Source organism: Pelmatolapia mariae, linkage group LG6, assembly GCF_036321145.2.
Source record: "Pelmatolapia mariae isolate MD_Pm_ZW linkage group LG6, Pm_UMD_F_2, whole genome shotgun sequence".
Taxonomy (NCBI): domain Eukaryota; kingdom Metazoa; phylum Chordata; class Actinopteri; order Cichliformes; family Cichlidae; genus Pelmatolapia; species Pelmatolapia mariae.
Window position 1 is genome coordinate 21,020,239 of NC_086232.1, and position 27,240 is coordinate 21,047,478.

The following is a 27,240-nucleotide window of genomic DNA, read 5'->3' on the forward strand; positions in this document are numbered from 1 at the left end:
TGCTCTAAATCTCATTATTAGCAACTACATAAAGAAAACACCTCCGATTAAATAGCAATACCCTATGCATACAACGTCTGTGTAGTCACAGGTTATTTTATATTGGAGAAACTCTCATGTAGTTGACTTTTGTATCGAGGTCAGTCCTCTAATTACGCAAATAAAAAATGCATTTAGCTAAATATGTGAGCAACTCTGCAATGCATTCGCAGAAAGGTTTCAGGAGGTGAATCATTAGAAAAGAGCGTCTCTGCATTTAGATGAAAATGAGCCAATAACAGCTCATCTGTTTTATCTAAGCAAAGAATCCACTGTTACTGTTCTGCTGTGTTTACTTTAAGTCAACTGCCTTCACCCTCTGTATTCTCCTTCCAATGCACACTTTAAGTAGTGCCACTGTTCCCCTCTTTTGTATGTATATGAATTTCTGTAATGTGCACTTGTGCGGCGCCACAAGCATGAACAGGGAGTAGACTTCTGAAATAATTCTGATCCTTGGAAGGAGCTGTGTCTGTGGCCATTTACCCCGGGATAGATTGACTCTGCTGACTGAATTCAGATGAGCCTGACGTCTGCGAGGCCTGCATCTCTCTCACATCTATCCCTTCAGTGAGAGTGGGAAAAACTGGCTCCTTGGCTACCTCCCCAGATTTCTCAAGCAGCTGCATCAGACTGTCAAAGGTGACAACACTGAATTTTTTTTCTTCTTTTTTTCCCAGAGAAACACACGAATAGTTTCAGATGCAAGACTGAGAGCTTAAGGTGCCTCACTGTGTCTACAGTTACCGGGACTGGAAATACGGAGCGCGCTGTGTGATTTCCAGTTACGAGGCTCTGAACACCGTGCGTCTAATCAAGCGCGCTGACCTTTTCACCAGCTTCATAAAATATTCATTACTGCTGAAAGTATTCCAGAATGCATACCATACTCGCATTGCTTTTTTATGAGGAATAATCAGGTTCCTCTGTAGAACCATGACAAATGCCACGCTGTATATTACCCGCTGTGACTCGAGTTTAAATCCACCTCTGACTGTCTCTCGCAAGAAAAAAGAAAACAACAAACAGAAGAAACGTAGGTGAGATAACAGCGAGGCGATTCCACACCTCGTCTTTAAATGCACACGAGCTGTTAGCACTGAATTTCTTGAGTTAATCAGAAGTAACTGACTGCTGAGCGCTATCCCAGAAGGCTGTATACAGACTATTTGCGAAAACAGCATGAGGACGTATGTCATACTTCATTCACAATATGGGTGTGCCAAGTCCTGCTGCGTCTGTGTGCGCTGACAGCTTGAGTCACGCAGTTTAGCCAAAGACAAAAACATAGCATTGCAGTCGGGGAGAAGCTTGAGCACTTTTGCTGCAACTAAGCGGCAGATGATCAGGGCTCTTCAACTAAAGTGTGTAACTCCCGGGGGTGGGGGGGGGGTTAAGGGCATGGTTGCTTTAACGTTTAGCCTGAAAGAAACTTTAACAGATGACCTTTGACAGTACAGAAATAATAAACATGTATTTTCTGCAGTTAAGGCTGAGCTTGTAAAAACATAAAGTAAGTTGTTGAGGGTGGTTGAAAAAACACTCGTGATACAGCCAGAAGCCGGATAGTTTATCAAACCCTTACAATGCTAAAGACGCTCTGCTGTACACCAGAGAATCGAGCGCTAATTATGCACTGCCTCTTCCAGTCGGCCAGCGGTGACTTCCAGTCCACTCTTCTGCAGCGGCCTTCCCACCAGCATGTTGTTCTTTGGTGAGCAGCTTTCAGGCTCCATAGTCATTACTCGAACCGAATACCCATGAGTCTCTGCTGCCCATGACCGATCCAAGTCTACCAAGGCCATACACTGTTTACCTGCAGAAGAAGAAAAAAAAAAGGATCCAAATATTATTATTATTGTTCTATAATCAGACACTAAAAAATACTTTTACCTAAAGTGACCAATATGTAAAAAACAATATTTAAAATCTTTTTATTTATGCTATACTAGATATTAACGCTGCCCCCTCAGTTCACGCACTGACTGAAACATGTCATTTTATCTCATCTCCCAGATGGATCAGTCACAGTAGAGGAAAACCAGGCTGGCAACCTCCCTGCAACTGGGGGGAAAAAAAAGAATCAGTCGTTGCACTGAATCTTTCACATTTGGTGACCAATTGCTGTCTAATTTATAAATGTATAGAGACTGCCTACATGCTGCAATCAATGTGATAAGCACAGCTCATCTGTGACATCTCTTTGCAATACAGGACTCGACTCACCTGGTTGCAGAATGACTGTATTTTGTATTGCTCTAATAAAAGCAAGGTTGCTGAGCACCTGTGACATTTCTGAATTTCCTGTTTCACACCTCTGAGGTTCTGAATGTAAGTGACTAATATGAATTTATGTATATATAGACTGCAGATTTTCAAGAGTATATCACAGTGCCAATTTGACCCGATTCTAATGCAAACTAATAGTAGACTGTCTCCATCTTATTGCCGTTTTATTGCCGCCTCTATGCACCGAAAGATGGCAATTGACTGCAAGTGGTGGCAGGTCCGGTTCCCGTCTTAGGAGCAACCTTTTCAAAGGCAATAAGGTTGCAAGTTCATTGCACACTGCAGCAAGAACTTAAGCAACTTCGTTCCAACTTGCTGCTCCTAACAGGACAGAAACTTTTCTGTGGCCACAGTCAGAGTTTTGTGTGTGAGCGATGACCCCACACAGTTTCACGACAGTTTGTCAAAAGCAACATTTAATCTATTAGTTTAATTTTTTTTTCACACAAATGTTCCTCCCTTAATGTTATTAATATGAACATAAACACACAGAAAAAAAAGAAATTAAGTACACAAAGTGAAGATTTCCCATTTTAAATGGTAAAAGTCTGCATTTAAACATTAATGCATTGGTGGTGGCATGAATCATTTCACCGCTCACCCCACAGACTGGAGCTGGAGATGGACTCTAAACAGACTTTTACACTCCATTTGTGTTATTATGACTGCGTTGCTAATTAGGTAACTACTCACTTAAAATTTAGGCAATAAAAACCACTCGCTTAGAAAAAGATAACAGATTGGTTCTTTTACTTTGACACAGCCGCAGTCTTACCAGCAAGCTCAAGAGAGACGAGATCACACATAGTTAGAAAATGTTAGTGGGAGAGGTTGAGCCCTGTTAACTGATATAGAGAAGAAACTAGTGTGACAGGTGGTGTCAGGTACATATGAAAAGGCTTCACGCTGACGAGACTTTGGGGAGCCTTCTCGGAAGCTTTGATAAACTGGAGAGCTATCAGGGCGAAGAGAGTCCTCAACATAATGAAACCCTGTAGAGTGAAGCTTCAGCAGGGGCCTGGAGGTTTCTGACAAAACATTTCCCTCTGAATCTGACAACACTGATCTAGCAGCTGTTCGCCGCAGCTGTTTTGTCACTCTGTACAAATCTCTGCTCTAACATGTTTCTCACATCTTGAAAGTCTAGACTTTTTAAGGAACCCGCAGCAGTGGGGCTACCGAACAGTGTAAGTGTACGAAGAAAGTATGTCAAAGGATATTACAATGAAAAGGAACGTGTTGTTGTGCTTGTGTCCATCACACTGGACTTCATCAGTCAGTATCATCATGGAGGCGTCAGACTGGTTCCAGCTAGTTTACATATTCATTCTGCAGCAGCGCAACGACTTCAACATCCTCCAAAATAATTTGAACAAAGTAATATAGAAAAAAATATTCAGGAGCATTGGAGCTGTTTCAAAGGCAAAGTGTGGTCCCAGCAAATACTGATGATTTGATTTTAAATTAGTTTTGATAATGATACTCGATGCTGTGTCTCTATGTCCCTATGTGCAGCAGTTACCAGATACTGCTAAGAATGTTTAGCCTAAAAAACTAATAAAGGACTGAACATAAATAATAGCTCAGGTCTAAAGAGAAGATTGCAAACAGCACCAATGAGTCTCCTGTCTGGCGGAAGCTGGACAGCCGTCTGGTCTGCGAAGCGACAGAGGATCATGTGTTCCTGAAACAAAGACAAAAAACGAGTACAGTTACTGCTCACTTATTGTTACGTGGATGTGGTGCAAGTGATCTGTTCATCACTGCGTTAAGATCAAGTATATCTGAAAATGTCTACACACTGTATAAAAGTTTAACTAATACCATTTTAGGTTATTTGTATCAATTCATCCTTTTTCTGCATCTTTGTAAGCCTGTATGTAAGCCGTGGTTACAGCAGTGGGGCCAAACTTGGCGAGCTTAAGCTTTAAGGTAAAAAAAAAAAAAAAACATTCTCACTTGAGTATCGCATGGCTTAAAATTTCTATGTATGCAGCTCTGAGCACACAATGTACTACACAACATGACACACTATATATTACACAATGGAGGTGATTTGTTTGGGATTTCCAAAGCCGGATAAAGATCAGTGTAATATCACACTAAAGTATCTCTGTAAATATACACATGTGCTTTCTCAAACTGGCCGCAGTTAAGAAGCTGTACAAACTTTACGGCCACATCCAATAATTTTGAGCCATACAGCCCCCCCCCCCCAAAAAAAAAAAATTAATTTTGATAGTTGGTTGTTCAAACCCAACCTGCAGTAACTCTGAATCCTAAAGCTGCACCACAGGTTGAAAATATCGTACTACTGGAGAAACCTTAAATATCAGATGTTTTATCTTAAAAGGTTGATAAATAATAGGTACTCTGAGCTGCTCCCTTATTTCCCCAGGGGTCGCCACAGTGGATGGATCCAGATGTTTGATTTGGCACAGATTTGATGCCAGATGCCCTTCCTGACGCAGCCCCTCCTATTTATTCAGGCTTTGGACCAGCGCTATGAGTGCACTAGCTTGAGTCTTCTGCTCTTGAACCAGAGATCTTTTGTGTCTGAGGTGAATGTGTTAAACGTTACACCATGGAGCCACAAGAGGTTAGAAAATAATAAATAACATTTTTTTAAAAAGAACCCTGACAGAGACATTGTCTTCAGTTAGATTTCCCAAACTGCTAGCACTGAAGGTTGCTATGAGGTTTCATTTAGTAGTTCTTAGTTCATTAAAACCCCAGCAGGAACTCTTCTTTCTGTCTTTTTCCTCATTATTGAATCCGTCATTGTAAAACATCTTAGTCTAATTGTGAGTGACATTTTTCTGATTTATACATATTATTTGTTTCATGGCATCTCGATATAAGCACCTCCAGAAACTCTCCAGGCCAGATGAACCAGGTAATTTGCTTCAAACCAAAGGAGAAGTGGCTTTATTGTTGTTTGTTTGTCTGCCGTCACTCAGCAAAAACACAAAAACTACTCTGCCAATGAATGAATGAAACTTGTCCAGAAAAGGGGAGCAGGGGCAAAGCAAGTACTCAGGGGCAGATCCAGAATGGAGCAATAGGGCATTGGCCATTGGGGAATGGACTGAAGTGTCTGAGTGTCCTTTCAGAGTGAGAGCTTTGTCTGCCTTCCATACACCGGTTTGTGAAAGATTTCCCTTGGATGAATTAAAAAAAAATGTCTTCATATTGGGCACTTATGTTCATTTGTTCAGATGAATTGATAATATTTTGGCAGTCAACGGTTAAGGTTACTGTGACCTCACAAAGCTTTGACTATAACTCAAACAATCATACACGGCAATTATGAGGAAAATGATACATTATTATGTATGTATGTACCACAGGATAACATTCAGAACTGATGAAATTTTATATCTAAAAGTTCAAAGGTCAAGTCTGCAAGCGCAGCAAACCACCCTGACTGGTTTGCAGAACCATATACCGCAGCCGCGAGGCAGTAATTCTAGTTTCTACCTTATGGTTCATGGAACAAGTGATTCATGAGAGCGTTAAGTCAGCTGAAACTTGCCTCCACTTTAATTGGTTCTATTCTTCACAATGCGGGGTCGGCGCTGAATGCAAGGCCATGGAACAGGTGCTTAAAGCTTGTGTGAGCACCAATATCTCACACCATTAGCCCTTTATTCCAGTGATACACTATTTGTCATTGTGCTGTCATTCTGTTTAAGTACTGTAGTTCAGAAAGAACAACTCTGGTTCTGCTATAAAACGAGTGAACGCAGCTTTTATTTCTGTGACTGTTGTCTGGGACATTGCCTGGGATGTCTGGTGCGGAGGGGGCAAAGAAACAGAAAGCAGTGGGGTTCCCTACCTTGAGCCCAAATAAATAACAAATGCCAAACATGTTTGTTGAAAGGAAAACCAAGGAGGGAGGCCGAGGAGATTTGGAGCTCAGGTTTAAAGTGGAGGATAATGTGTCTGCTGGTATAAACAGAATATAGATTTCTCCTGCTGGGTGGCTGCATGCTTAGTGTCTTCCTTATTGTGTGTTTTTTTTTCCTCTCACTCAGCTTTTTGGAAAAATCTAAACTCAGTATCACGTAACACTGTAATTCCTCAGTGTCTTCTAAGTATAATACTATGTTTTGTGCCTCTCGGGTCATGTAAAAAAAAAAAGAAAAAAATCTGATTCTTGTAGTGCACAAAGAAGTTAAAGGTGGTCCAATGTTGTGACATGTCAACTCTTGAGGTTGCTATGGTTAGGACCTGCAGCTTCTTCTGCACAGATTTTCCCCAGGGGCCCTGACAGGTCCCATATATCATCGCGGGATAGGCCCTCCCGGAGAACAGTGGCGTGTCTGTGCCGAGTGATAAGGGAAGTGACTTGGGAATCTTTGTTCGCGAGACACTGATAAGCGCAGAGATCTCATCAATTCTTCTAAGTTTCTGATAAAATAAAGATTTTCATCCAGTTTTATGAATGAATTGGAAGAGTTGTTAGATTTTTGTTGCCTTTAGACTGGGTGGATAAAAGTCAAACCTTTTAAAGCTGTACACACAGTAAGTGTACATTAATGCATTGTATGTAAACGAGCTATGACAAAAACTGAACCAACTCACACTAAATTTGGCTTGCTCCTAAAGTATGAACCATTTGAAGATAATATAGGAAATTATTTGTTAAATTCTACCCTAACCTACTGAGTCTTGTCCTCAAAGACTTTTTCCCATATTTAATACTGCAACACTTTCAAATTAGTAATTTGAAAGTTGCTAGTAATTGCTAGTGAGTTGCTCCTAAATGTAATCTCAATCATGAATATACAAATAGATTTTATACAAAAATTCCATGTCTATTTACACAATGCCACAGTCTTCCCAGGAGCAGATGTCCCTGCAAATTCCCCCTAAAGGTTAGACCGTATAATGCTTCTTTTTTTTCCCCACAAAGCTTGTAAAGATAGCCAAGAGCTAGATCTCAGACTCTACAGATCTCGGTTAGCGTGTTACGTTAAGGTTCATGACAGATTTAGAAAAAGTTATAGTCAGGAGAAAGCTTCTTATCTCTGAAGGAAAACATGGCAGCATGGCTTAGGGCTGTTCGATATAACGATATATATCGGATGACGATATAAAAACGTCTATCGTTTCATTTTACGCTATCGTTCGTGGTGTCGCAAAATGAACTGTTTACGGCAATATCTTTTCACCGTTTTGATGGTCACTGTTGTGGCTATATTAATGAAAGTTTTCTCTTTCTCTTATATTTAATATAGCCACAGTATGGACGGACAAGCGCCTGTTTTTATGTGTTGTCCTTAGCAGCAACGACGAGAAAACCATCGCGTGTCCGCTTGTTTATTTTCCACATAAACCTTTCAGAATAAAGCTCAAGATCCTGTTGAGACTTTTCAAAATAAACTGAATCACGTGAAAGAGTATACGGATGAGAAGCAAAAAAGAGCCGTCAGGTGCTAAAAAATAAACCTTAGACTCAAACGTTAGAACAGGCTTTTCCCCGCAGCACGCCGTGTAATAAATACTCACAAAGAAAACGGCGGCCGTTACAACTTATGTCTATAAATGTATCGTTTCATGCATCGGTTAAAACAGACTCCAGGTACACGACGCCCAGCTGGAAACACTTCATGCAAGTCGAGCTGCCCGAGATTCACAGAATTTTCAGAAAATGTAAAATTTTTGTGATTTATATCATTATCGGGATGATAGATGTCTTATATCGGGATATGAGATTTTGGTCATATCGCACAGCCCTAGCATGGCTTAGCTTTGCCACAGGACCTTGGCACCTTGCGGTCATTGAGTCAAACATAAACTCCTCTGTTTACCAAAGTATTTCAGAGTCAAATGTGAGGCCATCTGTCCAACAGCTAAAGCTTGGCCGAAAATGGGTCAAGTAACAGGACAATGATCCCAAACACAGCAGCAAATGTGCAACAGAATGGCTGCAAAAGGAAAGAATCAAAGTTTAGCAATGACCCCATCACCGTTCAGACTTGAACTTGATTGAAACGCTGTGGTTGATGAAACGATCTTAAGAGAGCTGTGCACTGCAAAACTCAATGAACCAAAGCAACGCTCTAAAGAAGAGTGGCCCACAATTCCTCCGCATCAATGTGAGACACTGATAAAGCCATAAAGAAAACGATTACTTCAAGTTATTGCCACTAAAGGTGGTTCTACAAGCTACTAAATCATACTTAATTTTTCACATACTGCTTCTTTCATTTTGGGTTTGCTTTTTCTTGTATAAATAAGGACACGGTGTAATATGTGCACAGCGTCCTGTGAAAAAAACATTGTTTTTCACATGTAGTGACCTGCATGTGACACTTTCCTTGTAAAAAGTTGCTGTAAATCTGTAATCTGTATTAAACACAATAAAGAGAATTAATCATATTTAAAAGCATACCTTAGATGTCAGAGTCTCTTGGAACCTTTTGCTGTAAAGAAAAAAAGAAAACACAAATAAGTTTGCTGAGGGAAAAAAAATAATGGAAAAGTTCTATACAAACAAGATGAATATGCAACAAAATCAAAATCCTAAACCAAACAAAAACCATGTGCATAATCTCCAAAGCAGGGAAAGAAGGACTTTCATTACTTTTGTTTTGACATGGGAGTAAAGTTTGTTTGAGATGGTTAAACATGGTTTGGTTTGGCTCATGCTAATTAAAAATCAACATGAAACAGTTCAAGGGTTGGGGGCCAGTGCGGTCACATGGAGAAAAGTTTAGCACAAACTTTCATGGCCTTAATGAAATGGGAAGTTTAGAGCTTCACAGCTCATAAACCCACGGCCTGCTTGGAATGTCTTCACCTGCAAAATATCCATGAGTACCTGGAACACGACCTGAGGGCAAAACTCTAAAAGTAGCAAGATGAAGATTGACAGAGTCAGGTGGGCTAGTCCTCCTCACATTTATACCCCGCAGAAACAAAGCTTCTTGTTATCTATCACAGCTGCAAAGTCATTTTTAGTGTCATTCTTTAATATTTTATGAGGACTTGGGAGGGTTGAAATGTCATGGGAAATGAGAAAAATGTAAAATATTTATGTCGTACACTGAAGATTACATAGCAGGAGTCAACCGTTTAATCGTTGCTCTACATCAGTGCAAATTCCTTAAACCCCAACAACAGCAACGTCGTGCAAATATCTTCATTTGGTTAGTGACGATTAAAAACATAAAAATACTGGACTTTCCACCTTGTTATCTGCATATCCCAACTTACATTGAGAAGGAAGTGGAGAACAAGAACAGTCAATTTAAAGACTGACATGTAGAGTCAGTTTTATAAAATGAAGCATCTTTCTCGGCAGGAGAGCGTGGGAAGAGCATGTAATTGTGCTGTTAAACAGTGCATAAGAGAGCAACCTAAAAACTTTAATGAGTGGTCTAAAATCAAAGTTTACTGCAAAATAATCATGATAGCAATATTTCCAAAATAATTAGCAATATCCAACAGATTATTTAAAAGGAGGAACTGTGCCTTCTAAGTACTTATATTTACATCTGATAAAATTCAAAACACTTAGAGTGCTTATTAAGATTTAATGAGTTTCCTTCCCCATAAATCAAGTGTAAAATGTTTTGTAAATATTTTAAAAACCACGCTGATTGTATTCTAGCTTGCAGACTTGTTCCACCTTGCCTTATGATCCATTGCTACATTTCCTTTCATATCACTAATGGTGATACCATCTACAAGTATGCGCGCTGCATCTCCTGCCTACTCCTGTCTGTGCATCTTTGTGCGTGAGATAAAAGCAAAATGGAAAACCTGCGTATTTACAGTCTTCTGTGGAATTATCAGTTGGCATTCCTGGATACAATAGGTTATGTTAATGAAAACCTACATGAGAATATGCTGCTCATCCCTCACATGATAGCTATTTTAAGAAAGAGTGTTATAATGAATTGAGAGACTTGAAGAAGCTTCGTGTGAATCACAGTAAACACAGAGACAACACTCGGTTGGCAGCCTGCGATTCTTGTACGATTCTCTTCAAAATATAAAAGTGACACAACAACACACAGGACGAAATGCTATGTTGCTATGGAACAGGGCCGTGCCGTCATCAGACAATACCATCCAAGATAACACTGGAATACAATTTTACATGATATATTAAAAAAAACAGAGCGAGAGCAGCTTGTCAGACGCCCAATAAAGAACTGCTGCATCCGCTAAAAGTGGAAACAACAAACTCGTTTCACCACTTCAGTCATAAATACAATGTCAAGCACAAGCAGGGTACAAAAACACAGAAGGAGGAGATCCTAGCAGCTGACGATGTGCGAACTAAATGTTAAAAAAATGACTCAAGAAGAGCAAACAGTGGATGGAAGTCCGTGATGCAGTCACATGAAGGTAAAGGATTAGGCAGGTTTAGGCAGCTGGTTAAAAAACTCAACTTAATAAAATATGTCTCAATTTAAATTTTATTATGTAACAATATTTTGCAGGTTTCAGAAGATTTCAAAGGTTATATTACATTTTATTATTATTTCATGGTAAAGCTCAATAGTCATGCACTTATCTTATACTTTAACTTAAAACTTCCAACAAAAACACATTACTATTAATATTATGCTATAATGCTCCGTCTTGTAGCCCCTTATGTCAATCGACTGACACATTGAATCAGACAGTGTGTCATCAATGAAAGCAGCTCACTGGAAAAGAAGGACAGCAAATGCCCTTCATTTTGTTTGCGTCAATAAATGCTGCCTGCAAGCTACAATCACCAATAAAACACTGTTCAGTATTTAATTAATATCATCAGAAATATCATTATTGTACATTTCCCTGAAATATCACACATGGTTTCGAGGCTGTATCAAGGAAGCCTTACTCACTATAGAACACTAAAGAGTGCATTAAGGGCAAGAAAGACTTTGCATATAGAGCAGGAGGTAACAGAGCTCCAGCTGAGCACCTGAAAATCTGATATCCTGATAGCTGTATTATAACTCTAGGTCAAGGCACACGGCATCATTTTATCTTTTTTGCTTGCCATTTTAGAGCAGCTGCAAACAAATCTGATGATTTATCGTGCAACGTTTAAACAAGATTTAAAGCGGATGGACACTGGACAACGAATAAAGCAGAAGAGCAAATGATAGGATCTGTAAACACTCTACACTATAATTTCGCCAACCTGAAGACTTGAACAGACTTGGCCTAACAACAAAACAAATATAATCTCCAGCTTCACTTGCTGGTGACCAGACTTGTTGCTACAACAGCAACTCTGCGTAACAGCCTTGTTTTGCAGCAATCAGTCACCAAAAGTTGTTTTAGTAGCAAACTGCTGCATCTTATGTACCATTAGTGAGCATAGCAACAGAATCAACAGCTTCTCCCTCCACCCTGTTTTCCATCTGTATTTAAACAGCACCGTGTCACGGCTTGCATAATCACCAGACGTTTGGATTAAATGGTTAATTTCCTCGTACGCCACATAATAAAGTCATCGCTGACATTTCGTCCTAAATTTTCCAGCCAGCCTATCTGTCTGGCACATTCCTTCCAGTGTCTAAATTAAGAACCAAATTCTCAACAACACAATGTGACTGGCGGACCATCTCGAGAAGGTGATGCGATGCTGCTGCCCCGAATTGGCAAATGGTTGTGAGCAGTCAAAGGAGGCAAACAGAATGTAGTTAAGAGATATAGACTGTGTGTTTGTGAGTGACGATGAGATGAGAAACTAATGGAGAAAGTGACTCATAAAGACTGAAAGGCGAGGGAACAGGAACGAAGGGAAGCAGCATTTATCTAAGAAGAAAACATCATGGTTAGAACAACATTTTTAAAAGCAGTAACCCACAGAGGTGACACTGGATCACGCACCTCTTGGGGAAGCTGAACTTCACAGCATTCTGGATGAAGCCGTAGCAGCAAGGACTAATAACAAAGGCGGCTCCGGCCTGGATGCAATGCTCCATTACCATATCTGTTGCAACGCCACATGCATGAAGGGCGACCTGCATTAAAACAGAAAAAGAAAGAAAACACAAAAAAGTGTTACTTTCACCAACAAAATGATCTTGAAAGCCTCAGATTTCCAAAAGCAAGAACCAAAACTCAGAGCATGCACTCAATTCCATTGATTACTTCATAATGGCCACTGCTATTAAATAAATCTATGCTCTCAAAGGTGCAGACGCCGGGAGTAGCAGCAAACAAAATATATCAGTGCTTTTAGAGTGCAGGCACGGATGCATCAGGATTCCTATTGACAGGGTAAACTGTGCGTGGTGATGAACACCTAGCTATGCATTAGTAATGGTGTGGTTATATATTGGATTGCAGAATGGTACTAAGAGACCCAATATCCATCATTCCTGGCCCTGTCCATCTGCAAAAATACATTATGATTTCTCAAGGACAACGAGTTATAATATCCAGAGGTGACATAACTTCCTCTCATATGTACAGTGACAAACCACATGCCATGTTAATGGCCCAAATAAGATGCATTTTAAACAGCCTGATGTCCCAATAGCTCCTGAACTCTCTGGAATCAACCCCATTCAACTCAAGCAGCGAGCTCCAAAGTCTATTTGTGTTTTCCAAGAAGTTGTCACTTGGCGTCTGTGAGTCTGAATTAACTGCATGTTGCCTTGACAGCAGTGCCACAAAGCAGAAGGTCAGAGCTGATCAGGACAGAATTGAGCCAGAACTGTCGGCACCACCACACACAAAGAGCAGAACATACAGACACTCTGAGCCAAACCTCCACCCACCCATAAGGTCAGTGAAAGTTTTGAACAGAAGGTATATTTCTTACAGCGGCTTTAAGTTTTTCTAGAAACTGAACTTTTGCACGTTTGATTAAAAAAAGATTCACGCCCATAAAGATCTGTATCGATTTAAACGTGAACCCATTAAATGAGACTCTGCAATTTAAAAGAATAACTTCAATTACGTCCATTACCTTGTATCCATTTGACAGCTAATCTTCCATTTTATTCATGCCGTCAGGGAAAAAGCTTTATGCTTTTCTTAACAGCATGTTTTAGACTGATGATTAGGAGGAAGGGTTGCTATCAGAAATTACATGATGTTACACCTCCTCACATCTAAGGCAAAAATAATTACCAAAATAACACTATCACTCATTCCTAGCTTCTTAATGCTGTACATTAGTCATGCTGTAGTAAATCCTAATTACATTTTATAACCTTTAGCCTCCATTTACCGCAAACACAAAGCCAATCAATTAAATAAAAAACACACAACTGTAATGAAACACATTGTGATATGTCTTCATAACTAATGCTGTATTTACAAGTTCTGATGACACAGTCATCTCTGCTTTATAACTGTGGTACTGACAAAGCACGGACCCAACTTAACATGTTCACATTCTGAGTGCAGCTGATTAGAAATGCATAATGAAAGGTGAAAATGAACACGAGGCCAATTTAAATCTCACAGTCCTACCGAATTACATGCATATCCTGCTGAGCTTTGCCTCAAGACACAGTCTGGAAGAAGAAACCCTAAATTAATGCGCACAAGTAAAACTATGTTCATACTGAGCTATCATTTCTGGAGAGAGAAAGCTGTTTCTGGCTGCATTATTCTCTCAACAATCGCATCACAGAAATAATGAGGTTTCATTATTCACTCTTATTCCAGTAATTGTATCCCTCTCCAGGTCTATCTGGGCCTGAGACAGAACAAGTTCCTGCAATACAGCTAATTAATACTTAATCAACATCATACGCATTTGCAAAATTGTGCTGCAAGCCTGTGCAATAGTTTTGGGAGCTTTTTCTCAATACGGTGGAGTTTTAAATGTTCAGGTTTGTCTGTGTAACCCACCTAAAATTTGCCTCATGAAAATGAACTGCTGTTCCCAAAGAATGTCAGTAGGTGGCACTATGAGATTGTTTAGTGCTTGTGAACTTGAGTTCATGTAGAGAAGGAGAATAGCGCTAAGGCTACGTATGCTGGTCGGAGCTACTCACCGAGTTTTCTTTAATCCTTGTTCAAGAAAAAGGTTATGTGTGAAGACACAAATTGGATTTTACTCTTCCGCTTGTTGGGAAACGCGGACACTTTTTGTTGATGCCGATGTACCTCTGTTTTTGTGATTTTTGTTCATTTCCGGTGAGTTGACTAACTGCGCTAGCATAGCAAGCTAATCGTTAGCTAATCATTAGCTTAGTATAATGTAAATTTCATGTGTTCCATTTAAGTGCTGTCTTATCTTTTTATTTCTTCACTTGTGAATGTTTTAAACCAATCGGAAATATTTCTTTGGAAGCTAGTAGGTAAGTTTCATTTATTGTAATGAGATGATAAATATGAGCAGTCTTTGGCTAAATAGTACTGCGACCACGTTTTGCACTTTCCTCGTGCATCAGTAATGTGCATTCTCTCAATTCATTGGATTGATGTGACTGCTGTTCATACAAATTTAACTCAAATCCCATAATTTGTATGATGTGGAAATTGTTTTAAGGTTCTTTGATTAATTTTATTATCGATTGCATTAAGTCGTTATGCACAAAGAGTGAGAGGTATTTGATCACTAGTGTTGATTAAGTTGTTATATGATATTCATGTAAAATATGTTCACTGCCCTGTGCAGGTTGGTTTTTTTGTTGGAGTCTAAAATTGCGAGCCAGGATTCCGGATCCCCAGCTGCAATGCAGGAAGGTTTCCAGCCTACTTAGAAGTGACAACTGCGTTACTTCTTGACAGATAAGCATATGAGATCTCATAACAATACACTACCCGGGTAGTACTACTAACATTAACACTATACACACACACTCACATACCTGAACTGAAAAGACTGAAAAGAACTCTGAAAACTGAACTCTGAACTCTAAAACTGGATACACGGACTGACAAATATGGACTATTGGAACTGTTGTGAACTGTTGAATGACTGTTTTGGTTTTGTTTTGAATAAATGTTGACTGTTCTTTTAGCTGTGTGTCATTCGCTCCTTAGTCGATTCCTAGAGAACATAAGCCCCAGATCCTAACTTTCTCTACATTCAGTAGTGGTAAAGTATCGTGTGTTACATAGTACCTTTTTGTGGCGAGCCAGCCAGGAGCGATTAAGACACAGCTAATATTGAAATTACAGCATTTTGAAATAGCATAGTTAATTTTGAGATTGTGATTTATTGTGATAAGCTTTCAATTAAGACACCATTGAAAAGAGATGGATTTAGTACAGAACTACGGGGTGGATTTTAAACGGTCCATCAGTATTACTGGAGTTACTAGTCTAGATTCTGATGCTGATATTATTGCTTCCTTGGAGAAGTATGGGGTGGTAACAAGGATTCTGAGGGTCCCAAATGCACAACCAGAGTGTGGGGAAACTGTTATTGCTGAGTTTGAGTCAGAGATTACAATGGGGGATAACGAGTCAGATTTTCCCCTTGAGATTGAAAATGTGACCAACAAGAATGTAAAATGGCAGGCTAGTCGCATTGAAATGCCAGCACTGCATCAAACTCCAGAGCCAGACCCTGTTTTGACTGACTCAAGTGATGAAAATGTTGACAGTTATTCTGACCACAGTACTACACCCTTGATAAAGACAGCAAAGTTAAAGTACGACCACAGACGGCCCCTTATATCCCAGCCAGTCACCCATTCAGCTAAATCTCAGACTTGTAGAGTTGTTAAACCAAAGACTACTCCAACCAAACTTCCAGTGGTGACAGATGAAGTAACTAACCCACCAGAGATACAGCGTATAGTAGTGGAACATGTAATCAGAAATGACTCTGTCGCTACACATAGCCAATCCAAATGGTTACGCTCATTCTCAGGCCGTGTGCCAAAACCCCCCGGAGAAGTTGATTTTGAAACGTGGTGTTTACATGTTGAACTAATGTTCAGTGATGGCACTCCAGTTGACATTCAGCGGAGGAAAATACTAGAGAGTCTTCTTCCCCCAGCATCAGATGTTGTGAAGCAACTTGGTTATTCAGCACATCCACAAGAATATGTCAGGCTGTTAGATTCTGCATATGGTCTTGTGGAGGATGGTGAGGAGATATTTGCAAGGTTCCTGAACACAAATCAAAATCCAGGTGAGAAAGCTTCTGATTATCTACAGAGGCTGCAAGCTCTCCTTAACACTGCTGTAAGCAGGAATGGTGTGATTCCAGCAGATGCAAGTCGACATTTGCTAAAGCAGTTCAAACGGGGTTGTTGGGACCATAACTTGGTCCTGCAACTGGAACTAAAGAAAGAGACCACGCCTGAGTTTGCAGAGCTTCTGCTAGAGCTGAGGACCGAAGAGGACAGAAGAGCTTCTAAACTGGACCGGATGCAACGTCATTTTGGGCCTACCAAGACAAAGCCAATTGCGCACATGCATTCTGTCCCTGACTTCCCACATCACACTGACCCAAGTGCAAGTGTATTGCAGGCCTATATCTCTGAAACTGAGAGTCTAAAGAAGCAGGTTGCAGAACTGCAATTGCAACTGATGACAAAACCATCTAAAAAGCAAAGAAAGCGACAAGTTAAAGCAATGGAAAAAACACAAGAGCCACCCGCACCTGTAATTGAAACTCTGGTACACCAAATTCCACCACGAACCCAAGTGAGAGCTGAGCCCAAGGCTTGGTTCTGTTTTAGGTGCGGTGAAGACGGTCATGTAGCCAGGAACTGCGAAAATGCTATAAACAAAGCTGTGGTTGATCAAAAGTACAAAGAACTAAAAGCCAGACAGGAAGAATGGAAAGCCCAGCAGCAGGGTCAAGCTTTAAACTGGAGCAGGTTCCGGTAATGGGACATACGGGAACCAAGAACATTCACAAGAGTCCCAACTCAGAACAGAGATGTCAAAGTAAACAACAACACGCTGAATGCATTCCGAATCACCTTCCAAATAGATTAGTCGGATCAAGGTCTCTTGCAGAGGTTAAGATTGGGGAACTATCACATAGTTGCCTCATTGATTCAGGGTCTCAGGTTACCACAATTTCTAAATCATTTCAGTTGACCCACTTACCTTCTCATCCTCTTTTGCCATTAAATGATCTGTTAGAAATTGAAGGTGCTGCAGGCCAAATTGTCCCTTATCTTGGGTACGTTGAAGTTGACATCACTTTCCCACAGAGTTTCACAGGGAAGGACAGAGTTGTAACTGTTCTAGCTTTAATAGTCCCAGATCACAGAGCAAATTCAGAAATTCCAGTCCTCATTGGTACAAATGCCCTCGACGTCTTGTATGAGGACTTCAATGAGCAAATGACCATTCCTGAGCATTGTACTTATGCCCCTCTCCTTAGACATCTGCATGCTATCTACAGGAGTAAAACAAAAACTGATAGTTTTGTGGGGACAGTCAAGTCACAATGTAAAACCAACATAGTAATTCCAGCTGGTCAGAAAATAGCCTTAAATGGTCGTGTCAGAAATGTCTGTGCAGGCCCCGGATCCACTCTTCTAGTCGAGCCCCACAGCCAGTCCAGCCTACCAGGTGGCTTGATATTTTCCAGTTATGTAATGTCAAAGCCACGACAGGCATCCTTCAAAGTTCCCATTCTCCTAAAAAACGAGACAACGCATGATATCATTCTGCCAGCTCACCGTCCTTTGGCAGAGATATCTGTCCCACTTTCAGTTTCTCCTGAAAGGTCTGAATGTAGGAATCGAACTGGAAGTTCAGAGCAGAAACATGCTCAGTGTTACACCACCCACGAAGTAAAACCAAGTGACAAAATCCAGTTTGATTTTGGTGACTCACCCCTGTCAAACGAGTGGAAAGACAGGATTGCTGAGAAGCTGAATTCCGTGTCTGATGTTTTTGCTAGGGGTGAACTTGATTATGGCCACACCACAGTGGTGAGACATAAGATTCGGCTCTTTGATCCAACGCCTTTCAAACAAAGGCCAAGGCCCATTCATCCCTCTGATTATGAAGCTGTCCGCCTTCATTTGGAGCAGCTGTGCGACAGCAACATTATTAGAGAGTCCGAGAGTCCATTTGCTTCACCAATTGTAGTTGTGAAAAAGAAAAATGGGCAGATCCGCCTATGTGTGGATTACAGAAAGTTGAACAACCAGACGATCAAAGACGCTTATGCCTTGCCCAATATAGAAGAGGCATTTACAGCTCTGTCAGGATCCAAATGGTTTTCTGTTATGGATTTAAAGTCTGGATATTACCAGGTAGAGGTGGAAGAAGAGGATAAGCACAAGACGGCTTTTGTCACACCCATGGGGTTTTGGGAATTCAACAGGATGCCCCAAGGAGTCACTAATGCTCCAAGCACTTTTCAAAGAGTTATGGAGAAATGCATGGGCTCCATGAACCTCAAGGAAGTACTGGTCTTTCTTGATGATCTTATAGTGTTCTCCAATACTTTGGAGGAACATGAAGAAAGGCTCCTGCGAGTTCTGAGCAGACTGAAAGAATTTGGTCTCAAACTTTCACCTGAGAAATGTCACTTTTTCCAAAAGTCAGTGAGGTATTTAGGACACATTGTCTCAGAACAGGGAGTGGAGACCGATCCTGATAAAATCTCTGCACTCACCACATGGCCCAGACCCACAAACCTGTCAGAACTGAAGTCATTTTTAGGCTTCACTGGCTATTATCGCAGGTTTGTCAAAGACTATTCTAAAATTGCTAGGCCATTGAATGATTTGACAGCTGGTTATGTCCCTGCCAGGAAGCTGAAACACCACAAATCACCATCAAACAGCGACCTGAACCGTCCCTTTAATGAGAAATGGACTCTCTCATGTGAGGAAGCTTTCAAGACCCTCATTGAGAAGTTGACATCTGCACCAGTGCTTGGGTTTGCTGACCCCAGAAAAGCCTATGTTTTACACACCGATGCTAGTTCACATGGACTTGGTGCAGCCCTATACCAGGAAGAAGATGGTCGGTTAAGAGTCATCGCCTATGCTAGCAGAGGGCTGTCTAACTGTGAAAGAAGGTACCCCACTCACAAACTTGAATTTCTTGCGTTGAAGTGGGCAGTTACAGACAAGTTTGTTGATTATTTGTATGGAGCTGACTTCACTGTCATGACTGACAATAACCCACTGACCTACGTGTTAACGTCTGCTAAACTTGATGCAACTGGACATCGATGGCTTGCTGCTTTGTCGAATTTCAATTTCAACATACAGTACAGAGCCGGTAAAAGAAATCAGGATGCGGATGGATTATCAAGACGGCCGCATGTTTCTGTTGAAACTGATGACAGTACAACTGCTGAGGATGAGAGAGTAAAGCAATTCATTGCAAAGTTTACAGAAGAGGGAAACAGTGTAACATTTCCAAAGGATGCTCTAAAAGCTGTATGCGAGAAGCACCAAGTACGCATATCTCCTGACACTACTTACCACTACTGCCACTACTTACCTGCTGCAGTGGAATGTTTGGCAGTGGATGCAAGTGCGATACCTGACGAGTTTGTTCAAGCCGACATGCTGACTGGTACTAGCACTCTTCCTCAACTCTCCCAACAAGATTGGGCTGCAGAACAAAGGCGTGACCCTATAATAAGCAGAGTCATAGACCTTGTCCTTACAGGAAAACGCCTTTCCTATCGTCTTAGGCAAAAGGAGGAAAGGGAAGTCCAACTCATGTTAAGAGTACAGGATCAGTTGTCCCTAATAGATAATGTCTTGTACCGGAAACGAGTGAGCCAGGGCCAGACTCTTTTTCAACTAGTGCTTCCGAAGGAGTACAGAGAAGTAGCTCTTGAAAGTCTTCATGATGCAGTAGGTCACATGGGATTTGAAAGAACTGTTGACCTTGTGAGAACACGTTTCTTTTGGCCCCGAATGTTCCTAGATGTTGAAATGAAAATCAGAACATGTGAAAGGTGCATCCGCCGCAAGGCTAGAGCTGAGAAATCTGCTCCACTGGTAAATATTAAAACCAGTCGACCACTTGAGTTGGTGTGCATGGACTATTTGTCTCTAGAACCTGATAGCCGAGGAACAAAGAATATTCTGGTGATAACGGATCACTTTACGAAGTTTGCTGTTGCAGTGCCAACTGCAGACCAGAAGGAAAAGACCGTTGCCAAGGCCCTGTGGGACAAATTCATCATTCACTATGGCATACCGGAGCGGTTGCATAGTGATCAGGGCCGTAATTTTGAATCGGCAGTCATCAAAAACTTATGCCAAATGTTAGGCATAAAGAAAACAAGAACAACCCCCTATCATCCCCGTGGTAATCCAGTAGAACGGTTTAACCGTACACTACTAGGGATGCTTGGAACACTCCAAGAAGATGACAAACTAAAATGGCGTGATCATGTGCAGCCATTGGCTCACGCCTACAATTGCACAAAAAATGACACAACTGGGTATTCACCCTATCAGCTCATGTTTGGGAGACAGCCAAATCTTCCAATTGATGTGGCTTTTGGACTTATTGTGAGTAGGCAGGACAGTGTATCTCACAGTGAATATGTGAAAAAGCTCAGGGAAAGCCTACAGGAAAGTTACCAACTTGCTGTGGAACATAGCGAGAAAACTGCCCTACGCAATAAGTCAAGATACGATCTAAAAGTGAGAGAATCCACCTTGGAGGTTGGAGATCGTGTTCTTGTCAAAAATGTTGGAATACGAGGGAAACACAAACTAGCTGACAGATGGAGTCAGACGGTCTACAAAGTTGTAAAACAGATCAATGACTCTCCTGTATATGTTGTTGCTCCACTCATGTCAGATGGGCCTGAGAGGACACTGCATAGAGACTTACTGTTACCGTGTGGGTTTCTGTCATGCTCAGTGCCAATCGAACCCAGTCAGGGAAGTCCAGAGAAAGAGACACCCAAAGGCGACATCCCCAAAGAGAATCCATTTTCTGAAGTTGAAGGAGACTGTCATTATCTGGGTGATAATGACATTGTGGATTATGACTTTCCAGTAGTTTACGAAGAAGTCAATTACCCGGCTTTCACTACTGTCAGTGAAGTCCCCAAAGCAACTGAGTCTGTGTCAGAACAAAGTGTGGACCGAGACGAGTCTGATCTAAACCCTGCAGTAGAGGAATTTCATTCTGCACCCGTGGAGCTGGATGAGAGTGATGGTTCACTTCACGATTCTAGTGGAAATGACATTGGAAATGACCCTCCAATGAAAGAAACAGGTGTTATTGTTAATGAGGAATATTCATCTGTTCACGATTCATGTGATGATATAGATCCAGCTACAGAAAATGATGTTGAACCTCTGAGAGAGGTTATTGACGTAACTCAGGAGCAGTACCAAACTGAAACAACCGGGTTGTCGGATGGAAAAGAGGAGAGTGATGGAGATGGATTGGAGGCAGAAGTTGCTAAAGATGAAAAACCTCCAGAAACAAGAGAAATCAGGCGGTCAACTAGGAACAGGACTGAACCTAGCAGACTAACCTACAACACCTTGGGAAATCCCTTAACATTAGTGATGCATTCTCTTTTAAACAGTCTTGATCAGGTTTTTTCACATGCCCTTGACTCAAACCCTTCCCCATGTGTTGGTAGAGTAAAAACCATTTAAAGTGACTGCTGTCATGCAGGGATGCATGCCCATTTAGGGGGGGAGGGATGTAACCCACCTAAAATTTGCCTCATGAAAATGAACTGCTGTTCCCAAAGAATGTCAGTAGGTGGCACTATGAGATTGTTTAGTGCTTGTGAACTTGAGTTCATGTAGAGAAGGAGAATAGCGCTAAGGCTACGTATGCTGGTCGGAGCTACTCACCGAGTTTTCTTTAATCCTTGTTCAAGAAAAAGGTTATGTGTGAAGACACAAATTGGATTTTACTCTTCCGCTTGTTGGGAAACGCGGACACTTTTTGTTGATGCCGATGTACCTCTGTTTTTGTGATTTTTGTTCATTTCCGGTGAGTTGACTAACTGCGCTAGCATAGCAAGCTAATCGTTAGCTAATCATTAGCTTAGTATAATGTAAATTTCATGTGTTCCATTTAAGTGCTGTCTTATCTTTTTATTTCTTCACTTGTGAATGTTTTAAACCAATCGGAAATATTTCTTTGGAAGCTAGTAGGTAAGTTTCATTTATTGTAATGAGATGATAAATATGAGCAGTCTTTGGCTAAATAGTACTGCGACCACGTTTTGCACTTTCCTCGTGCATCAGTAATGTGCATTCTCTCAATTCATTGGATTGATGTGACTGCTGTTCATACAAATTTAACTCAAATCCCATAATTTGTATGATGTGGAAATTGTTTTAAGGTTCTTTGATTAATTTTATTATCGATTGCATTAAGTCGTTATGCACAAAGAGTGAGAGGTATTTGATCACTAGTGTTGATTAAGTTGTTATATGATATTCATGTAAAATATGTTCACTGCCCTGTGCAGGTTGGTTTTTTTGTTGGAGTCTAAAATTGCGAGCCAGGATTCCGGATCCCCAGCTGCAATGCAGGAAGGTTTCCAGCCTACTTAGAAGTGACAACTGCGTTACTTCTTGACAGATAAGCATATGAGATCTCATAACAATACACTACCCGGGTAGTACTACTAACATTAACACTATACACACACACTCACATACCTGAACTGAAAAGACTGAAAAGAACTCTGAAAACTGAACTCTGAACTCTAAAACTGGATACACGGACTGACAAATATGGACTATTGGAACTGTTGTGAACTGTTGAATGACTGTTTTGGTTTTGTTTTGAATAAATGTTGACTGTTCTTTTAGCTGTGTGTCATTCGCTCCTTAGTCGATTCCTAGAGAACATAAGCCCCAGATCCTAACTTTCTCTACATTCAGTAGTGGTAAAGTATCGTGTGTTACATCTGTTTCACTAATTTTATTACATGTGGACAAATGAATGCTTAGATGTGTCGACCAGCCTATATTAAGTATGATTACACCGAACCAAAGAGTTGTTTTCCTCTCAAAGGTGGATGTAATGATGCTTTTTACCTGAGGTGATCAAACTCAATCTTAACTCACTCTTTTGAAAACAACCAAGATTATAAGGAGAGTAGAAAATAGTCCTAAAACACCATTAGTATTAGAGCTGCACCAGATAAAGACACTTGGCACTTAATCAATACCGATTTTTTACATGAAGCTCAAAGTAAGACCAGCTAGTGCATTTTTCTACACGCAAACATAGAGGCAAATGAAAGAATCAATTGCAAACAATCAGACTCTTTAGCAGAACCAATAACGGACTTGCATCCAATAAAATTAAAACCCGCTTAAACCTCCACAACTTTTCATGCCTCTATAGTCTGTAGACTGAAGAACGTCTGATAAGACACGTCACATAGAGGTTGGTTTAACCTCCTAAAACCCGAACATTTTTAATTTCTCTTTGATATTTGGGCTGATTGGCACCTGATGAATGTAAAAACAAAGAATTACCAGATTTTTTTTTTTTTATCTAATTTTTGTTTCTGAGAAAAATGAGATCCACATATGAGGATATTTGTTTAAAATTTCAATAGAACAGTGGCAGTATAATGTCCTCGTAAGTGGATATCAGGCCCTTGTAGAGCAAAATGTAGTATTTTGGTCTGGACAACCCAAAATGTGATGTCCACATTTGTGGACACCAGGTCCTAGGAGGTTAAGTTTAACACTGAGGCCATGAGGTCTTCAGTTAAAATGGGCAGACACTGACTAACATCAGGGGCACCTCAACTTAATTAGCCTGATTAAGTGAGTGTGCCTAAAAATGGGACCATGTATTATACATAGCAGGATTAAAACGGATGTGATATGTGGCTCCAACAGGTAGTAATAGTAAGTAAGAAAGTAAGAAGCTTAGCCACGGTAAGAAACTCAACGGGGCAGAAAATTACAAACATAAAAATGGTTCTATACATAAATATATTGTAAATTAATGCATCAGGTGAAATGATTCTGTGCATGTGTGTGTGTGTGTGTGTGTGTGTGTGTGTGTGTGTGTGTGTGTGAGGAAAGATTCAGGCTACCTTGCAAAAGACACTCAGATATCGAGCAGATGAATAATCTGTGCTGTTTGTTTCTTGCCAAGTGGAACGAGTCTCAGTGGAGTGAGGATGCTGGAACAAAAGCTACTTCTAATTACAGGAGGTACGTATATTTTTCTATTTGTCTCAGTGGAAGTTAAAGTGAGGCTACAAGAACAGCTGGTTTTTCTGACAGCTGTGACCACAGAGCTTTAACACAGAAGAGTAAGACAGATCACTGATCTAGCTCAGACTGCTCAGAGAGCATAAATAAGGCAAGAAGAAGAAAAGTTTTAACTTGTGTGCTTTTGTTTTGCTTGTTTGAAAAATTCAAACATCCAGTGCACGTCCACAGCTAAGTACCTATTTGCGCTAAATTGATAATTATCGCATCGAGAAGTCAAGAGCTCTGCAGATGGAGGTGGGTGTTAAACAGGACTGACAAGGGTTTTGGTGGAGAGTCCTCCTCAGTAATGATTTTTTTTGTGTTTGTTTTAACCCCATTTAGCATAAAGTTTGACAGCCAGTTAAATATTTAGTTTTACTTAAAACATTTACTGTGTTTAATCTTTAGGCTTAAACACAAGTTGGAGAAATGCAGTGTCCATTAGGAATTCAAAAGGAGATATTGCCGGTCAAGATTCTTGTATAAGAAACATAAATTAAATTGAATTGGCAGAAAACACTTTCCAATGATTATACTTTCCCTTCCAAATATGATTCCTTCAGTGAAACTCAGAGTATAAAGCAAATGAAAAGCATTGTTGGATACAGAAAATGAGAACAAAGAAAGAAAAGCAAGAAATTACCCGTCCTCACTGAAGAGATCTCTAAACTCAAAGTCCTAAATTTCCTGGATGAAACTACCTTTTGGCTTCCCGATAATCAGACAGGGAGCACCGACGTACCCTGTTCTGATTAAAAGCTCCACTTCAGGAAATGAACAGTTATTTTGGTTGCTCTAACAAAAATAACTTCAAGTTGACATTTTCAAGCTCAGTGAAGAGATGAATGACACATTTCTCCATGTGATGCGCTAAAAATACAGCGATCAGACACCTTAAAGCGAAGATGTGATTGTGGCAAAGTGGGAAATCGCACTTTGTTTATGCAGCGTTAATCCTTCCTATGTTTCAATTACAGTCCATCAGTAGAGAACTAATACATTCTCTTCCAAAGAAAAGGTCAGGTCGTACCCCTGTCAATGTACAGTACTGTGCAAAAGTCTTGAGCTACCCCTCATTTCTCTATATTTAGATAAGAAAATGGGAAGTGAGTGCAGCACATGTAAACATACATGGAAATACAGTAAAATAAGACAAAAAAGAGTGTGCACAATTCATATGAGCTTGAGTGTCAGTATTTGGTATGACCATTTTAATTCTTCAACACAGTCTGAACGGTCTTAGTAGGCAGGTTTCTTCTAATTTCTTTCAGTAATCTCTAATCAGGAATAGTTCTCCAGGTTGAAGGACATTCAAAGCTCTTCTATGGATGCTGGCTCCCTTTTGTTCCATACCTCAGCCTTTCCTCCCTGTTTCCCTTCCTTGACCTCCACCCTTCCACTGAGACCATTTCTGATGAGCCTTTAGTCAATAGTAAATGGATGAACCTACAGGCCAGATGCATCTTTAAGGTCTTGTATCAGGTCAATGCTGCATTTTTTTTCGCCTCATTTTTTAAGGACATCGCTTTTAGATACTGTTCATCTGCTGCAGAGAGTTATTTTTTTGGCCTTCCAGAAAAAATAAATTTCTCTGAAAATGATCAGATACAAAGAGTGGACTAAAAATCAGTGAACAGCAGCCAGTGTCACCAAAAAAAAAGTTTGAAAGACCTTCAAAAATCCCGGGGAGTTATTGCTCAAGACCACTTTTAAAAATTACAAAAACGTCAGCCTCAGTGGAAGGAAAACATATTAACGTGAGGACTGGCTCAAGACTTTTGCACAGCACTGTACGTATGCACATTTTGTCAAAAAGCCAGATAACAACAATTGTTTTGATGCTACAGTTATGTCAGTTATTGCATAATTAAAATGTTTGAATTTTTAATTCAGTCAAAGATAGAATATCACATTTCCTTTGCAGGATAGTGCAACAAGAGAAGCAGTGGGACAATTATCTGTGCACTGATTATCTATATTTCTATAAGAGAAGAGTTTCTATCCCAAATGTTATTACTGATTAAATTTTCCCCATTTTTAAGATTCTCTTAGAAGGCTAAGCTGTGAGAAAAACAATTAGCTTTAAGAGGTATTTTGAAAAACCCCAGTATGATTCATGATACTGTGATTGCAATATTACAGTAATTACAATTTACAATACCATAAAATTGCAGAACAGATACTATAATAATTGCTCTTAATGGGTTTAATTTCATGGCTCTGATGTAATTTAGTGACTTTTACCATGACAAATAGATTTGACATCACATGCGCTTGCTGCATTTCTGTTTTTCACACACTGGGAATCTGAAGTGTTTACCACACTGTCTACAGACTCTTTGGATCATCATGCAAATAAATTAAACAAATTGGTGCAAAAACTATTTTTGTAACTTGCTATGCTCACCCCGATGTGAAAAGGTCCAGTGAAGTAATCCAGATTGGCCTGAATGAAGCCAATATTTTTCAGACCGAGCTCAGCACTGCGACTCTGAGCCCTGACCAAGGACTCTTCTTTGTTCTCTATGAGGATGACCTTAAGCAATGACAGAAAAATTCCCACTGTAAGTAGCCGCTTCTTTTTAAAAAAACCTGAAACAAGCACAAATGCATTTAAACTTATCCGTCTACATATCCCTAACAATATTAAAACACATAACAAATATTAAAAACTCTTAAACAAACCATATGCTTTGTGGAAAACTAAAGCATTTTCATGGAGATGCATTTAATTATTAGGAATAATAACACTTCATCGTTACTGATTGTCTATAACAGAGAGGGATGGGGATCGAGAAGCGGGAGGGGGTTCTTGTAAAGTACG

The 27,240-nt window shown here is 40.2% G+C and overlaps 1 protein-coding gene across 1 annotated transcript in view; it reads right to left on the reverse strand.

Annotated features, from left to right (window-relative positions):
• Positions 1-1,422: 1,422 nt before the first annotated feature.
• Positions 1,423-27,240, reverse strand: part of gstcd (glutathione S-transferase, C-terminal domain containing) — a 61,374-nt gene continuing 35,556 nt past the window's right edge. The window contains exons 8-12 of the mRNA XM_063475254.1: positions 26,824-26,952; positions 12,178-12,311; positions 8,729-8,759; positions 3,943-4,012; positions 1,423-1,855 (exon numbers count right to left, since the gene is read on the reverse strand). Of these exons, the coding sequence (XP_063331324.1) occupies positions 1,665-1,855; positions 3,943-4,012; positions 8,729-8,759; positions 12,178-12,311; positions 26,824-26,952 (555 nt within the window). The 3' untranslated portion in view covers positions 1,423-1,664. The remainder of the gene's footprint in view (positions 1,856-3,942; positions 4,013-8,728; positions 8,760-12,177; positions 12,312-26,823; positions 26,953-27,240) is intronic.